At 38.2% G+C, this 18,906-nt stretch overlaps 1 protein-coding gene across 1 annotated transcript in view; it reads left to right on the top strand.

The window, feature by feature from the left end:
• The window catches only part of PATJ (PATJ crumbs cell polarity complex component), a 351,381-nt gene that overhangs the window by 112,483 nt on the left and 219,992 nt on the right, over positions 1-18,906 (top strand). The window contains exons 22-24 of the mRNA XM_019655480.1: positions 3,065-3,239; positions 13,787-13,858; positions 15,357-15,534. Coding sequence (XP_019511025.1) covers positions 3,065-3,239; positions 13,787-13,858; positions 15,357-15,534 — 425 coding nt within the window. The remainder of the gene's footprint in view (positions 1-3,064; positions 3,240-13,786; positions 13,859-15,356; positions 15,535-18,906) is intronic.

The following is an 18,906-nucleotide window of genomic DNA, read 5'->3' as shown; positions in this document are numbered from 1 at the left end:
TGTCATTGGATTTAGATCCCTCTCGAGCAATCCAGGATGCTCTCATCTCAAGATACTTAATTACATTTGCAAAGACCTTTTTATCCCAATAAGGCCATATCCATAAGCCCTATGGCATGAATCTATCTTTTAGGGAGACACCATTCAACCCACTAGACTGCCTTAATCTAATACTTCACAAGGCCCTGGGAATTCATTTTCAGAGATCATAGCTTAGGGAAAGAAACTAAACTTGTATCTCTTAGACCTGTCCTCACTAGAAAAGCATTCGTAACTACATGCTTTTAGGAAAAATTTTCAAGAGCCTCCAGAATGCTATGTGTCAGGTATGTGTATCTGAGTTAGTGCTAGTCATGGGTGGGCTGAGAAATGACTGATACAGAGTCAATACAGATTTCAGCAGCATACATATTGAGTTAACGCTACTCAAAATTTCCTTTTGTTCTCAAGAGCCCTGTCCAGCAAACAGCAGACCGTTTTAGTCCTAGGACCCTTAGTACTGAGCAGTTAACCTGCTGCCTTTGTTTCTAAGCAGTCCCCCAGGTGTCTCCAAGCCTCTCCATTTCCTCACCTGTAAAATGAAAGGTTTAGACTATGTGTTCTATAAGGTCTCTTTGAAATCTGTAGCTCTTTGACCACTTTTTTAGTAACAGACAATTTAGATTTATCTATGAACAATGAATTTAAAAATTATTTTTGAGAACCTATGTGTAAAGGGCTATTCTTGACCCTATACTCAATCCAAAATTATTTATCCTCAAAGAGCCTATATTCCTCATGGGCTGTGAGATTAGCCTACTAATTAGCATAATTAATGTGTAAAGCATACAAGATAAATTTAAAATCAATAATGCATTTAGCATTACAAGATTTCATATAGATGATATATTGCAGAATTGTACACTGGCAACCTATGTAACTTTACTCACCATTGTCACCCCAATAAACTTTAATTAAAAAAAAAAAAGATTTCAGATTTCAGACAGAAAGCAGTCCTTTGACTGCCCCTGCTTGGGGTATGCCTCCAGTGAACCCTGGATGAATTTCTGTCATTGCACCCAAGCGTCAGGCACACGTACTCATTTGTGTGCCAGTCTTGTACTATACGCCGAGCTTCTGGAGAGCAGGGCTTATCTCTGATCATGTTATCAATAGTAGGTGCTCAAGAAATATTTGTTGAATGAGAAAGTGGTAGGCCGCTCATGTGTGTTACTTAACAGCATATTGATTCCCGTTTTTTTTCAGTTGCTAAGTTGTACAGGAACCCAGTCTCCTCTCTACCCAGAATCTTACTGCCTTTGTTTTGTTGATCATTGTATTCTTGCACCTCACCAAGTATCAACCTTTTGAACATTTTCCCCATTCCTTTCTGCAAGCATTCACTTTCATTTACCAAGAACATTTTTTTTTAAGTTTCCTGTTTTTCTAACCTTCATGCTCCAGTTAGGGCCATTACCTAACAACTGTACAGGCCCTTGAGGACTTGATTTGTTTTATGGGCACTTGGTGACCAGCTCTGTAACGTGAAACTGTGTCAAGTACTGTGAGAGATGAAAATGTGTGCCCAAGCACTGCCAAGGGTCCGTGGAGGAGGAGTTGGGCACAGGGTTTGAGCAGCCTTTGTATGGGGCAGGTAGTGCCAAGTTTTAAACAAATGGCAGCAACCTGTGAAACCCAGCGCTCTAACCTAACAGGCTGCTTTTACCAGCATAGTTAGATGGGAAATAGCTCTGCAAATAGAGCTGCTTTTCTGTTCTAAAAACTCTGGTTTTAGGCCATTCTTGCCAGAATCTCGATCTCGCCCTGGGTCCCTCCTCCATGGGGAGGAGGCAGACATAGGCAGAGCTAGAACAGTGGGGCAGTGATATAGATTTGACTGCTATGCAGGAATGTTGGCCCCTTTGGATGGGATGAGGGGTGCATGGCGAAGGGGGGTGGGGAAGGCAACAGAGACTTCTTTAATGCCATCTGAGCATCACAGTTATTTTCACCCCTCGTCAGATTCTGTTGCCTTACCAGCTGATTAGATCCAGATTCCAACATTGCTGGACAAGATAAAAAGCAGAAGTTCTAATGAGTTTACTGGAAAATTTGTTCAATATAAAGAAATGAAGAATTTAAATGACGCTTATAGGAAAAGTTTTAGAAGAGAATAACTCTTAGTCAGAGATTATGTATAATTTTCTGATAAGCCAGATCTCCAAAATATACCATAAATGTATGGGCTTAAGGAAGGTATTTGATGCACAATTTAACATATGTGTGTAACATGATAAAGAAAGATTGGCTGGGAATTTATAATGGATTGGATATAATGGACACTGGGGTGTGTCTGGAGTGACTAATGGATTTATGTCACCATGGGTGCAAGTCTGTAAACATGTGCCATAGGACTCTATGCACAGCTCTGCCCTAGTTATTCTTTTTTTCAGTAAATGGGAAAATGACACAGATGGCATGTCAGGTAAATTTGCGCATTCTAATTGCAAAATTCCTTAGATTGTGTCCTTCCCACCTATAAAATACATTTGCTAGTGTCTTTTTTCCTTAAGTCATAGTTTGATATTAGAATTAAATAAGCTAACAAATGTAAAAGAATTGTGGAATTTATAAACAAAGCCCCTTTAAAAAATATAAGTTTTTTATTTGCTTATTTGTTATTCTGTTATTTTTTTTAAAATCAGTGAAATGTTGCAGTGCCTGCAATTGAGACAGCCTCAGTTGATAGAGGAAAATTTGTAGTAAGATTAGAATACCATCACAAACAGGATTCTTTTGGTAAAATATTTATATTGCTGAAATGTCATCTTTTCAGGGAGGCCATACTCAAAATTCTAGCTCTGTTCTACTAAGCAATCCCTATCCCTCTTCTTTGTTCCATTTTTCCTCATAGTACTTGTCACCATCTGACGCGGTAAATATTTTACTTACTTAGTTTAATATAAGTAAGTTTTCTACCTGGAAGGGGCCTGCCCATAGTAGGTGCCCATAACTATTTGTTGATTGACTTCAGGATGAATGAGAAAGTACCTTGTGTTCATTATCATCTGGGTTTGCTCTTTAGGCATGGTGATTCCGAATGATGTCCAAGGTCCTGGCTTGCTTGTTGAACTTCCTGTTGTGGCTCAAAGGAGGGAGCAAGAAGATTTGCCGTTATACCAACTCCCCAGGACCCGAGTGGTTTCTAGGACCTCGGCATACACAGGAATGTCATCTTCTAGACACGCCACTGATGCATAGTATGATACTGTTTCTTTCTTCTTTTTTTTTTAAATATTTTATTGGGGAATTGGGGGAGGGGAACAGATAAGTTGCTGTCGTTTTGTTCTTCAGTCTAGTTGTGGAGGACGTTGCTTCACTGGCCCTAGTTGACACCATCATTGCGCTCTTCCCGGGTGAGGCAGATCGGTCGCAGGGCCCTGGACGGCTGCTCACGGCAGCTCTTCACAGCTCATGCCTGGTGCTGGCTGCTCACGCCGGCTGCCAGCCACTCACAGTAGCTTTACAGTAGCCTACTGCAGCTCCACTGCAGCCTACGGTGTTGCTGGCGACTCATGGCAGCCCAGTTCCATGTCAAGCTGTTATTCACCATCCTAGCTGTAGAGGGCGCAGTGTCACTGGCCCTTATGTGGGATCCAAACCGGGGCCCTGCTGCTCAGAGCTGGTGTTCCAAGCCAACTCTTAACCAGCGCGCCACTTAGCCGGCCCGATACTGTTTCTTTTTGCTTTTACATCATAAAATAGTTTTGTTTTTGCTTCTATATATAAAAAAAAAAAAACAATAGTCATGATTATGGTGAAACATTTGGAAAATACAGAAAAATATTATGACTAAGACGCACTACATTATATAACTACTATGAGAATTTCCTAGAAATAAAATTGTGCCATATTTACAATTTTGTATTTTTGCAGTTGTATGCAAAATGGATTACATAGAGTATTTGCTTGGAAAATGGGAGGTTAATTAAAAGTTGATTTTAACAATTCAAGCAAGAAGTACTCAAGTACAAATGAGGGACTGGGTTTAAGAGTTAGAGAATCCCTAGGAATTGGTGACTGATAACATGTTGAGCATGAGAGGGAGTAGTGGAGGACGACTCGTGTTTCTGGACTGGGAAACTAGGTGAATAGTGGGATCATTAATTCTTTGACACAGGATTTTAGGAGCATTAACAGGGTGGAAGGGAAAATGACGAGTTAAGTTTGAGACATGTTGAGGGTTCAAGCATACATAGGACAAAGTGAAGTGGAGTCAATTAGATATGTGATTCTAGGAATTAATATTGAGGTCTTTTCTGACATGGATAATTGGGAGCAAGAAAAGCAAAACTCCCAGACTTGAGTAGTCATCCAGGGAAAGCTCAATTAATAAAAAGCATAGGGCCAAAATTTGAGCCCTGCAAAGCAGCAACATTAAAGGTGTGAATAAAGAAAATAGTGAAGTGGAATGAATAAAAGGTAGAAGGAAATTGATGAACTAGAGTTTGACATAGAAACCAAGGGTCTTAGAGAGCATTTCAACAAAAGGATCATCATAGACTGTGGTCTCATGCTACAGGAAGGTCAAGGTAGATAAAATGGAAAAGCGTTCATGGTGCTTAGCCATGTGGCCCTTGGTAAGCACAGAAGTTTCATTAGAGTTGAAATCGGAGAGTCATGGGTTAAGAATGGAACAAAAGGTCAGAAATTAGACATAATTAGAGTAGACTAGTGTTTTGAGAATCTTGATCATGAAAAGAGGCAGATAGAATGCATGTTACCTAGACAACTAGAAGCTATTGTTGGATTGAGGCGAGGAGGGAGTTTTATATATATAGTGGGAGTGTGTGTCTTTCTGGGAATGACCCAGAAAAGGAATATGTAGATGCCAGAAAGGGGATCAGTAAACATAGTTCCTGGAAAGGGTGGAGGGAGAAGACATTGTACACTTAGAGAGATGAACTTTTGATATTTTGATAGGGGAAAGTTTACCTCCTCCACAGAGATGCCAGGAATGAAAAGACAGTACAAGTGCAGGTACTATTTGTACCAAAGGGCAGGAATCCAAAGCAATTTTTGTCCAATGGCCTTGATTTTTTTTTTCTGTCATTTAGGAAAAAAGATATTTACTAAGAGTGATGGGATGCTGGTAAAGTGTGCATTGAAAGAAGAGGTGTCAGAGTGGAGATTAACTTTTGAAACAAGGATAAGCGAGTAATGGCTTAGTGGTGGAAGGAAGTTTACAAAAATATTGGCCCCCTTTTTCCAACTTCCCAGAGAGTGAGAGAATGAACATTACCCACTTGAGTGTGGTATCGTGGTAGAGAACCAGAAGCTGTTGAGAGAACAGAGGACCTTGGGAAGAGATTAGGGTGTAGAGTAGTTTCTTTACAACTCAAGGAGATTCCACGGAGTGTGCTGGGTAGTTTGGCTGGGTGGGCCTTGGGAGTGGGGTGTGGGAACTGGAGCAATATGTGAAGGAGAAGCCAGGGTTGGCATAGCACTATGAGTACAGGAGAGTAGAAGTAAGCGAAGGAGTGGGAGGTATTGGCAAAGCATAACAGGCATGAGCGATAGGATGGGATTAACTGGCCTTACTGTTTTTATTAAAACCTTAGTCCAAGAATGATTTCGTGTTGATATATGATATCAGCACAAAATGATATCATCTCCTCTGTTTAGCTACCTGTGACCTTGACCTAGAAACTTCATAAAAAGTCTTTCTCTGTGCTTTGTCATACCTCATCTCTAGAAAGGAAAGGCACAAATAGGCCCAACTACTTAGAGAAATCTGATGGCTTTTCACTCAGCAGAACAGGATCAGTGTGTCAACGGGGAGGTGCTGACAGGCCTGGGGTCCTAGTGTCCTAACCAGCTGCCGGAAACACTGACAGTGTTAAACAGGCAATGGATTTGTTTCTTTAGGAGAGATGCCCACAAGTAGAAGTACTAGAAGAGTTGGGAATATATTTTATGACTTTTATGTGGTCAAATTACTTTTCAAATGAGACCACGTTGTCTTTTAAATTTCCCTTGTGCTTCGTGTTAATTGAATTTGGCTGAAGAATTCAGAAATGGGGCTGCTTCTCTAAAGCTATAGAACTGTTAACTGTAAATTGGAAAAGATCTAAACAAATTTCCAAGCCCACCCCTCCTTTGCCACACAGAAGATGATGAAATGGAATATCAGTTGTGTCCCACTCAATTCCTCCAGGTTCAGAAAGGGAAGATATGCTTTGCTCCTATCCCATTGCTTTTTCTCCTGAAGTGAGCACTTCGTTAGCTGATTTCTTAGCAGCTTAGTAGGCATTTAAGGACTCCAGCCTAACTTTGTCTTGGGAGATTGGTCTTGCAAAATTAAAATTGTTTTTTGTTTTTGTTTTTGTTTTTTGGCTTGCTCTCATAGATTCAGGATATATTTAAATCTCAGCAGGTTCCAGACGAGTTCCTGTAAATCATAGTTCCCCTTTTAATCTTTTAGAGTACACTCCATGGAGTTAGGGTCATAGGTGAATATTTATTGCCACTCAGGAGCCCTCCTGAGTAATGCATAGATTCTTTTGTTTTTTTTTTGTGTGTGTTTTTTTTTGGTTTTTTTTTAGCTGAGCCATCCTGCTACCTGATGCATAGATTCTTTTGGAAGACAGTCTTTCAGATCACTGTCACGAAGTGCTAAGTGTTATTTTAGAGTTTCTTCTTTGCATGAATGTTTGTGCAGGACTCAGCATGGGCAGGCAGGCTATGATAACTCTGGAAGGAGTTGAGTGATTTCATTCCGAGTATCCTTCTCTCTTCATAAGGTCACTTGAGATCATGTCTTCAGAACTCACCTGGGTTTAGTCTTTTTCTAACTTACCTCTGTCGTCACCTGCTGCCTAAAGACACATAAGTGCCCATAATGGGGGACATGCACGTTTCTCAGACTAATAGCAGAGCCGCAGTATAGATATATTATGGATTCTGTTCAGATTTTTCCTGTGTTATTTATAGCTACATGACCTTGAGAAGGTTTCCCCTGTGTCTATATTTCCTCAGTTATAAAGGCAGTAGTTCTATGGATTAAATAAGAGAGACTATAAAGAGCTTCATGTAATGCTTTGAACATAGTGAATGTTTAATGAAAGGTTGCCAGTAATTCTGAATGACAGTGATAGACTCATGGGCCCTGAGGTGTATCTAGGATAGTATTCATTGTTGCTGAGTTTTTCAAAAGGAGATTGTAAGCTTTTTTTGTTTGTTTGCTTGTTTTTGTAATAAAATAGGATGAACGCATAGTAAGTAAAACATGGTGTCAGAGGCTAAAGCCTTGGGAGGATGATGACTTGAGATGAAAGACATTTAAAATTGAAAACAAAATCATGTTATAGGTATAATAGAATACACATGAGAAGAAATAGTTTCACATATTAGGTACTTTGTTATGAATATGGGAGGTAGAATAGGACACAGGATGTCAGAGTTGTGCAAAGGATTAAATGAGCTAATGTTCTATTTTGAGCTCCCAGTACAGTGTCTGGCATTTCATGCCTTCTAAATAAGTGGTGGATATCTAACAGGTTCACCTTTGAGATAAACTGCCAAACAGTATGTATAAATTCAGAACATTAGTAAGAGACTGAGGATAAGGGAGAAAAGAAATATGTGCACTTGAGAGAGGACTACTCTGGAATGTTTCAATTGGGAGGAAAAAGGGGAGGTTTGCAGTATAATTCGGTGGCAACCATTGCCTACACTGCAAGTGAAGACAAATGTAAAATGCTGTCATACAGGCAGTACATTGGAATATTACGCTAATGCCTTAGAGTCTATAATTAGATCTTTGATTACTAATCCAGGCTGTTTAGAAGGAAAAAAGAGAAGTAAAGTTGACCTAAGGAAGCAACTTACCCTTTATAGCTTGAACACAAGTTTACATATTAATGAAATGCACAAATTTTAAGGAACTGTTTCCTTCATTTTGATGAATGTATACATTCATGTTCCCAATGGTCCAATCAAGATACAGAACATTTCCATCACCCTAGAAAGTTTCCCCGTGCCCCTTGGCAGTGTCTTGCCCCAGGTAACTAACTACTGATGTGACTTCTCACACTGTAAATTATTTTTCCTCTTCTACAACTCACGTAAATGTAATCGTACAGTAGGTACTTTTTTGTCTGTCTTCTTTTGCTCAGCATCATGTCTATGCCAAACTGAACTTTAATAATGTAAGGGAATGTCTAATTCTTCATATGTACTGGTATCAGGTAATAGTTTGCTTTGTAACCTCAAAATCCTAGTGTTACATCTGTATAAGTAATCTTACTTAGTTTGGTTTTAAACACTCAGTATTCCCTGTGGTGTGTGACAGAAAATTGCCATATAGAATCTATATTTAAAGAGGCAAAAGAAATATCAAGATAACTTAGTCAAAACCAGAATTCTTCCTGCTTACATCATTTTAGGGTGCTCAGTTTACTTGGCCCTCTTGTGGCTTAGTATGTAGAAACTTTATATGGAAAACGGTATATTGAAAAGGAAAGGTCAATCTGGATTCATCTGATTTTTAAAATATTTTCTTATATATATTTTTATTAGTTTCAGGTGTACAAAGCAACGTAATAGTTAGACATTTATACCCCTCACAAAGTGATGAGGCCCCCCAATCTACTACCCCTCTGATGTTGTATGTAGCCTGATTTTTTTATGATGTTGAAATTTTTATTTGCAAAGAGATTGCATATCAGGATCAAGTCTGACTATTAATATCTACCTGTTCACTAATGAGGCATTCACTCCATCTTTCCTCCCAAATCTGCAAACAATGATAACTTTGGGCATTTGTAAAAAGGCCTAAAATAAAAAGGGTTCTTTTTATTGGATGGTTAATTTGGAGGGGGGCAGGGTAAACTGGTTGTGAAACTGGTTAAATATAAGAGGTAAATTTCAGTTAGGATTTGAGATTCTAACAGATTGAACCATTGACCATGTTTAATCACAGTACAAATTATAAAATTTGAGGTTAGACATTCCTTGTTAAAGTTTTAAATATGTTTGTAAATTTTCATCTTAATAAGTGCAGTAAAAGTATTTTACTTTCTCAGTTAAATTTTATTTTGTATTAAAAGGCATATGCATTCAACAATGTAAGGGGACTACATTAATTTGTATAGTTGATCATCTTCTGTGGCTGTATTTCCAAAATGAATCACACTATCTGGATAAGCTTTTGCAAGTTTTATCTTTCTTTAAGTATGAGATAATCTGATTAAAATATTTGTACACCAACTTCCTGAAGAAAGATAATGTGCTTTGCAAAAGTCAGTGAAATTTGAAAAGATACATGCACCCCAGTGTTCATTGCAGTCCTATTTACAATAGCCAAGATATAGACGCAACCTAAGTGCCCATCAACAGACAACTGGATAAAGAAGATGTCGTACATATAAATAATGGAGTATCACTAGGCCATAAAAATAAATGAAGTCTTAACCATTTGCAACAATATGGATGGACCTGGAGAGGATTATACTAAGTGAAATAAGTCTGACAGAGAAAGAAAAATACCATGTGACCTCACATATATGTGGAATCTAAAGAACAAAATAAACAAAAAAACAAAACAGAAACAGACTCATAGATACAGAGAACAAGCTGATGGTTACCAGATGGGACTGGGGATAGGCGCTGGGTGAGAAAAGTGAAGGGATTAGGACGTACAAATTGGTACTTACAAAATAATCACAGGGATGTAAAGTACAGCATAGGGAATTCAGTCAGTAATATTGTAATAATTATGTATAACAGGTGAGTACTGGACTTATTGGGGAGATCACTTCATAAATTATATAAATGCCTAACCACTATGCTGTACACCTGAAACTATAAAATAATATTGAATGTCAACTATAATTGAAAAAGAAAAAAAAGTCAGTGAGTCTCTTCCAACAAAATAATATTTTTGTTACACACTTTATCTAAAATTTTCTGTATTTTTTTTTTAAAGATTTTTATTGGGGAATCGGGGAGATGGGAACAGTGCTGGGGAATTGGGGGAAGGGGAACAGACAAGTTGCTGTCCTTTTGTTCTTCAGTCTAGTTGTGGAGGACGTTGCTTCACTGGCCCAAGTTGGCACCATCATTGCGCTCTTCCCGGGTGAGGCAGATCAGTCACTGGCTTCTGAACGGCCGCTCACTGCAGCTGCTGGCAGCTCACGCTGGCTACACACGGTAGCCCATGGCAACCCACTGCCACAGAGGCTGCAGCCTACGCCATCGCTGGTGACTCCTCGCAGCCCAGCTCCAGGTTGAGCTGTTGTTCAGCATCTTAGCTGTAGAGGGCAGTGTCACTGGCCCTCATATGTGAGATCCGAACCAGGGCCCTCTGGCATCCCAAGCCAGTTCTTAACCAACGCGCCACCCGGCCGGCCCTAAAATTTTCTGTATTTTAAATAGAATGTCCCCCCTCCCCCTTAATTTGTATGCGAAAGCCGGCAGTTTAGGATATTTTTGGTTTTTAATTTTTTTAATAGAAAAACTAATAGCTTATACTAATGTTAAAGCTTGGCTTCCATTCTATTCCAGGTTTTTTAAAATTGAAGAATCTAATTCCTATAATGATAGTATATATGTACCATAATAAAAATTCATATCTAGGTTTCTCTCTTAATACCTATTATGAACTCTTTTTGCTCACAATACTTCTGACACCAAATGTATGAGTTTTTTCCTCCACTCAACAACCAGCTCTGCGATTCTTTGGACACTAATTGGGTATCCTACAATTCAACTTAATCCTGACACTAACTACTTGGAGTTAGCGCAGGCCCCACGGAATAAGGGTTTGGTCCCACAAGACTGCCCTGACTTCAGATGCCAGTTGATGACTGTACTTCTGACCAACCAGCTTTCAACTGAAAGCTCCCATGACCCCTTTCTCAGGTTTGCAAGGATGGCTCACAGAACTCAGCAAAGCGCTTTACTTCCTATTATTGGTTTATCATAAAGGTTACAACTCAGGAATTACCAAATGGAAGAGAGGCATAGGGCAAGGTATTAAGTGGAGGTTTGGGGGATGCACACAACTTCCATGCCTTCTCAGGACACATCACCCTCCCAATGCCTGGATGTATTCTCCAACCTGGAGGCTCTCTGAGCCCTGTCTTAGTTTTTTTCATGGAGGTTTCATTATGCAGGCATTATTGATTACATCATTGACCACTAGTGAATGAACTCAACTTCTAGCCCTCCCCTTCCCAGAGGTGGGGCTGAGGATGGGGCTGAAAGCTCTAACTCTAATTACCTGGTTGTTTCTCTGGCAGCAGCCCCCACCCTCAAGCTGTCTAGGGTCCTACAAGAATCACCTTATTAGCATAAACTCAGGTATGGTTGAAAGGAGCTTGTTATTAATAAAGATGCTCCCATCACCCCCATCACTCAGGAAATTCCAAGGGTTTTAGAAGCTCTATGTCAGGAACCAAAACAAACACCAAATGTTTATTTCTTATCACACCTGTCACAATTTGGGATACAAGAAAGTGGAAAATGGAGACAAGGAAGGTTTCAGTGTTGGTTTGGTTTTTAGTTTTCAATCTTTAATATTTATTTAAAAGGGAATTCTAAAATGCAACACAGCATGAAGATATTTCTTGCAGTAATGTCCATATTCCAGGAAACAGGATATAATCTAAATGTGTCATATTTGGGACAGCAGATAAATTACATGAATTACCACCATAGACTATTAAGATGCTATTCAATAAAAAATGATGAAGATTATGATAACATGTGGGGGAAACTTTGATACAAAATTGAAAAAATTGCAAAGGAAATGAATATTGGTTGAGCCTCTGTTAAATGCCAGTCTTATTTAATCCTTGTTCCTATTACAAAGGATAATCAAAATATGAAAGTTTACTATGAGTACAACTATCCAATGAACATACAAGTATATGTACATGTGCAAAGACTAATAATGTGATATGATAAAGTGAACACTTAAACTGGTGGACTCATGGGTGTATCACTTAGGGACTGCATTCAGAGGTTCATAAACAGAACCCCCCCCACACACACACACACACACTTAGTGTGGTTTACCCAAAAAGGTTAATTTTTTTCATGTAAAAAGTCCCAAAGAAGGTGGTCTGTTAGGAACAAAGACTTTCTTCCTTTCTGTCCTTAATGTACTACTTCAGTCCTCATTGTTTCTTCATAATTTTAAGATGGATGCTTCACCACCAATATCATCTCTGCATTCTAGGCAAGGAAGAAGGGGAAGGGCATAGAGCAAAAGGCTCCTGCCAAGTGATTCTCCCTCTGTTTATTGAGTTTTCCTGGAAATCTCATCCAGGGACTCTTTGCTTCCATATCACTGATCAGAACTGTGGCACACAGTTACCGTTAGCTGAAAGGAAGTCCAGAAAACGTATTTTTTTACAGTTGGGCATATTGCCACCTGGAATAAAAGAGGGGTTCTGTTGGTAAGGGAGAATGGGAGAGAGGACATTAGATAAGTAACCAGTACATATCTGCCAAGCTGTTTTCCCCTGAATGCTATGATGCTTTTAATCATAAAAAATAGACTGGCTGAGGCAAGAAGGCCATCTGGTAGTGGGTGAGATGTTAATGGACCCCGAATGATCCAAATTTCTTAGCTGATTTTTGGACTGTCTAGATCCTTTCAGCTTTCTCTTTTTCACTCAACCTTAAACCATTATATCGTAGAAAGTCTGTAGAGAGGCAAGTAGGTTGACTTTTGCTACGTTTTACAGGGCTTATTTGAGAGTTCAAAGAATAATGGAGCATTGAAACTACTACAAGAAAGATTTGCATACTGTGAAGAGGTTACATAGTGTGCCTGCCTCTTCTCTGAGCCTTAGTTCCTCCTGTGAAAAAGATAATAGTATGGCCTGCTGTGCTTACCTCACAGGGTTTTTGTGAAAATGAAAGAGGTAGTACCTACATTTTGAATAGAATAACACAATTTACAATATCATACATATTATTTCATTTGGTGGTCCTAAGCCACACACCTATTTCGTGATGCAGGTCAGACTGGAGCTCAGGACGCCTGACTCCTCTTCCAGGTAATATATGGTAATGTCTCTAGCCTATTAAATAGCACTACTTTTAGAACTACTCTGTAATTCAGCATTTTATGTTACCCAGTTCAGCAGTTCCATACTAACATAACTTGATGGGTGCAAGTATGGTGGTATTAGGTGGGAGGGTCAAATTAGGTAACAAGTAAATCTCTCTGTAAACTGAAAAGTGCTGTATGACTACACAAATTGTTCATGGGATGCAAATGATGGGAATTATATAGGGTTAGAGTGACAGAAAAATCTAGAAAGAGGGATCATGTTTACTGACTGTTGAGCAATTTATGTTGGTTTATACTGGACTGTTCTCTTAGCTGGTCAATCAATATCAAGTTTTAATGAACATTTTATAACATTTTATATATTGATAAAGAAACAAATATGAAATTGTACAAATCAAACACATATTATTTGAAAATAGCATATAGAATGTCACCAATAAAAGTATTTATGATAGTTCTATGATTTTCTGGTGCTGGGTGGATATTTGTTGAGTCAGACTTTGTTAAAGCAGTATATTTTTGCTTTATATGGACATTTAACTGTTGATGTACGTATTTTAAAAGCTTAAAAATTAAGAACTATTAAACTATGTATAGATTGTGCAATTTCAAAACTTTCCAAGAACCTTTAATTAACAAGAGTGTGTCTTATAAGTTGTGTGTATGCATATATATATAATTTTATTTTTATTTATTTTTTTTTCTTTTCTCCTTCCTCAGCGAATTACCTGAGAGAGAAGAAGGTGAAGGAGAAGAAACTCCAAATTTCAGCCACTGGGGTCCACCAAGAACGTATGTTGCTGACATTTTTGGCTTTCTTAATAGGAAAACACAATCAGTAGCTTTTTTTCTTTAACTTAATAGTGCCATTCATTCTCTAACTATTGGGAAATTGCTGTGATTCACATGTAGGCTGGCCTAAATTTTAGTTTTATTTTGTCTTATCTACCTGGAAGTTTTTAGCCAGGCAAAATGATTATAATCCACATTAGGAAAATCTTTTATTTTATACTCTTTCAGAGAAAGCAATTTACAAATAAATGTCCATCGATGATGGTAACTGATGGCCTAACTCCAGTTTATCACTGCATCACTAAGCAGGGTAGGTAGGGCTGCCTTGAATGTAGTCAAGTTTCTTTATTTATAAGCAGCAACAGTAGTTGAAACTGCTATCCTACGTCAATTGATCTCCAGCTCCTTACCTTGTGTTGGTCCAAGTTTGTGTCTTGCTTGAGCTAACACAATGTGTTGAGCCCATCTTCCCTTGTATACTCACCTAATTTTCTGTAGTCATCAGGGCTGTACTTTTATTAAAGTTATAAAAGTCTTCCTTTAGCCGCTCTCTCTATTCTTCATGAATTATTAATTACACCATGCCCACCCAAAATCTGTTTTGGTTTTTTTTTTGCACTTGTGAGTTATGTCTTAATTCTTAGGAGCTGTTTTCTGAGTGACTTTTTTATTTGAGTTAATTATTGGTCACGTCTGTGTACTTCGGGCAAAATTCATAATATTTTGAGGGGCAAGTTTTATTGCACACTTTTTTTTTTTTAATTTATTCTTTTAGCTGAGCCATCCTGCCACCTGTCGGCAGCTCAGTGGCAGCTCAGCTCGGGCTGGGAATTGAACCGACGACCCTGTTATTCAGAGCTCGCACTCTTGAGCGAGCTCTTAACCAACTGAGCCACTCGGCCGGCCCTGTTTCACACTTTTTAAAAATGACATGGAGGTATGAACAAAAAATCATCCTGTCTTAGGAGCAGATAAAATCTGCCCTCCACTTATAGAACCACAGGTTAAACCTGCTGACTGTGAAAAGCAGCTTGGACAGTGAGCCTCTCAGTGGCAAATTGATACTGAAAGTCTGTGCTTTTTGCAAAAATGATATATGTGACATTCTTGATGTTTCACCCATTTTTTATTTCCTTAATCTGTTTGGTGAGGTTATGGATGTAAATGAAAAGGACTAATCACAGAAAACATATTGTGGTAGGAGATAGGACCATTAAGCCCTCGCTAAATCTCTCAATATTAAGAGTTGTATTTATTGTTTTAGAAACCTATCTTTTTCAGAATTTAAACTTTCACATGTGCCATGAATTATTGATAATACCTTATAATTTGGGAACTGGGTACAATTACTATAACATTTGTAAAAATATATTTAGAAAATATATTTACGTCAAGTATGAGTTTCAAGGATATGGTACAAATTGAACACTTACAGTAACAGTCCAACAAATTAAATTAACTTGTTTATGAGTGAATTTTGTTTTTTTTCTTTTAACAGTGTTGAGATTTTTAGAGAACCAGATGTATCTCTTGGTATTAGCATTGTTGGTGGGCAAACTGTTATAAAACGCCTGAAGAATGGAGAGGAGCTTAAAGGCATATTTATCAAACAAGTTTTAGAAGACAGTCCGGCAGGAAAAACAAACGCTCTAAAAACTGGAGATAAAATCCTTGAGGTAAATGATATTAAAATTTTGTTTTTGTTTGAAATATACTATAAAACAGTAAAATAATCATTTAGCCAGTAGCCCTTCCTTCATGCATTGGGGTATATATCTGTAAAATGAGTGTATTCGATTTAGATGCTTTAGTTTGTATGTTGTATGCACAATTTTATGAAATTCTAAAAGTTGGAGTGGTCACATATAAAATGATAAAACAAAAAGCCTCAACTGACTGAAAAGCAGTTTCAGAATTTAACAGAAGGAGGCAGATGGTGGGCATCATGCTTCTCCCAGCTTTAACAAGCTCTAAGTTTTAGAAATATGTGTCCGTGGGATATGCGCTGACACAGGGGAGCTATCACCACAAGGCTTTCTAGGGCTACCCCTCTTAGAGTCACCCACTGCTCTCCCCCTCTTCCCATCTCTAACCTCTGGCAAGCACGAACCTGTTTCTCCATGCCTGTAATTTTATTTCACAGTTGTCACATTAATGGAATTAGGCATAATGTATTTTTTGAGATTGCCTTTTTTCACTCAGTGGAATTTCGTTGAAGTTCATTCGGTTTGCTGTGTCTATCAACAGTTCATTCCTTTTTCTGGCTGAGTAGTATTCCGTGGTATGGAGGTACCACAGTTTTATCATTCACCCATTGAAGGGCGTTTGGATAGTTTCCAGTTCTTGGGTATTATGAATAAAGCTCCTATAAAATGAGTTCCTAAGTAAAAATAAGTCTTTGTTTCTCTGGGAGTGCAATTGCTGGGTTGTTTGATAAGTTTGTTTTTAATTTTGAAAGGAACTGTCAAACTATGTTCTAGAATGTCTGTACCATTTTGCATTCCCACCAGCAATGGATGAGTGATCCAGTTTTTCTGCATCCTCGCCAAGATTTGGTGTCACTATTTTTCATTTTACCATTCTGATAAGTATATAGTGATATCTCATTGTTGTTTTAATTTGAATTTCCCTAATGGCTAATGATTAGTGACTAAGAACTTTTCATGTGCTTAACTGCTCTCTGTCTATTCTCTTCAGTGAAATGTTTGTGCATGTCTTTTTCCTGTTTTCTAATTGCAGCGTTCATTGCTTTATCTTTTTAAATTGTGGTGTTTTTGCCCCCTTAGCTTTCTCTGCCGCCAGTTGAATATAAAGTATTCTCCCACTTATCCATCATCACTTTTACACGTACTAATAAAACCTACTGTTTTGTCTCAGTTATAATAACATTTCTTCAAACTCACAGCAGACTTGAAACGTTACACTTTAATCTATATTTTGTCAAACAAGAGTCATTTGTTTAGTTTTTTTCCTGTGAAAAAATATTCCTTGTTTGTTTTGTTTTTAAGCAAAGCTTAATAATCATTTCTCTGTCTTGAAACAATTGCAGGAAGTATTTAGGTCCATATAAAGAGGAATATTTTTGACGGAGAAGTTTGAATTTAATTTAATTTTTAGATATGGGTCTTTGTGTGAATGGGCACACTTTTGGGTTATAATTTTAAAGCTGAGAAAAACTCAGATATTTTTCCTGTAGTAATATGACATAATTCCATTTTTTTCCTAACTTCCCACCTTTCTGTGATTCCCATCTAACACTGGAAATCTGTGTTAGGGAAACAAAAGCTGCTTTTCACTGGAAGATGAAGTAATTCTCAAACAGCTCCCACTTCTCTTACTGTTGAATGTTTTTGTAATTAGTTATTCATAAGAAGCTTCCTCAAACTGTTGTGACAGCTTTTAAGCTTCACTTTAAATTTTTTCCGTATGTATTTTTTTCATTTACTGTTCATATTCTTTTTTTTTTTTACTATTCATATTTTGTTATTATTCATATTCTTCCTCAACTCAGATGGGAAAAGAGCTTTTACAGAAGCATGAAAATTTTCCACTGGATGTCTATTAGAATTAAAAGCCTAAGTTCTTACTATGGCCTTTTAGACCTTGCATGGTGTGGCTTCAGCTGCCTTCCTGACCTCACCTCTTCCTGCCCTCCCCTCTTTCATTATTCTATAGCCTCACCTGCCTTTAAGCCTCTTTAACATCCGACTCCGGCCTCCTACCTGAGGGCCCTCACTTCTCTGCCCCTCAGCCTCTGGAGTGCTCACTGTTCTCACTGCTCAGAGTCAGTGATTGATAATCCTATCACTCCCTTGCATACACTTCCAACGCTTTTGATCCTCTCTCACTGAACTTGTGAAGGAGAACCACATCCTAGTTCAATGCCACTCTGCTTTTTTCAGGTCTCTAGCATCACTGGAGAAAGTAACTGCCATGTTGTCTGGCCACCCTCTCAGTGGGACTTTAGTTATGCTTTGCAGTCGTGCAATATTTCCCTAGTTGTTTCATTCTTCCACTTCCATAGGTAACTATTCCAAACCTCCTATACCTCCTTCCTCAGTCTTAATCTTAGTTTATTGTCCTTGTTTCTTATTTCATGAGAAAATGGAAGCACTCAAAAGGCAACTTCCCCTTCCTCCCACCGTATACTAAATCTCTTTTCTAACAGTATCTGTAACAACAAATACTGTTTGTGCTTTATCTAAAGCAGTCTCTCTAACTTGTGCAGAAGCCATTCCTTCTTCAATGTCCAAGGATTTGCTTCTACAGTTATCACCGCTCTCTAGATCATTCATTTTTCCTTTCCAATGCATCACTATTGCTATCTATATAATATATCTATAATATATAATATCTATATATAATATCTCCCATCTTGAAGACAAAAACCTACCTTGACCCCACATCCCTCTCCACCCACATTCCTATTTCCCTGGCCCCCTCATGGCAAAGCAGTATTCACAAATTGTTACTATTCACTGACCATAAGCCACCCCAACATTTACAAAGGCTTTGTTTGTTATGTTATTGGTTTGAAAAATTGGTTCTGTTCAATATGTTTGGTAAGTACAGAATGCTCTTGGAGATTATGGGCACGTTTCCAGGTTTGTTTCTCTGGGGTTGGTATAATGAGGAGCCGTTTACTCTTACCCAAGTTTATTGAACATAGGACACTTTTAGTAAAAGAATCTATGGATCTTTTTGTACTTCTTTTTGAACGTAATTTAAGAAATGATCAGCTGCTCAATTGTGATAATGGACAATTTGCTTAAAATATCATTCTTCTCAGTTTAACTGAGAGAAGAGTCCGGAGAGATCCCCCCCCCCTTCTCCCCCTACCCAGAACTATGTACTGTGGTAGTGGCAAAGGTGACATTACAAGCTCAGAAGCTTCTTAAAGTTCTGTTCCTGACTGAGCTACTAGTCTCAATAATTATATTTAACCAGCACTATTGTTATTGAAATTATTGTCATATATATATTTGAAGGTGAAATGTTACTTTCTTTAAATGTGTTCAAAAACAGCAAAGCTTTTTATGGGCCAATCT

The sequence above is a fragment of the Hipposideros armiger genome, unplaced genomic scaffold (genome assembly GCF_001890085.2).
Source record: "Hipposideros armiger isolate ML-2016 unplaced genomic scaffold, ASM189008v1 scaffold_240, whole genome shotgun sequence".
Taxonomy (NCBI): Eukaryota; Metazoa; Chordata; class Mammalia; order Chiroptera; family Hipposideridae; genus Hipposideros; species Hipposideros armiger.
Note: the sequence above shows the minus strand (reverse complement) of the source record. Positions and strands in the feature narration are given on the sequence as shown.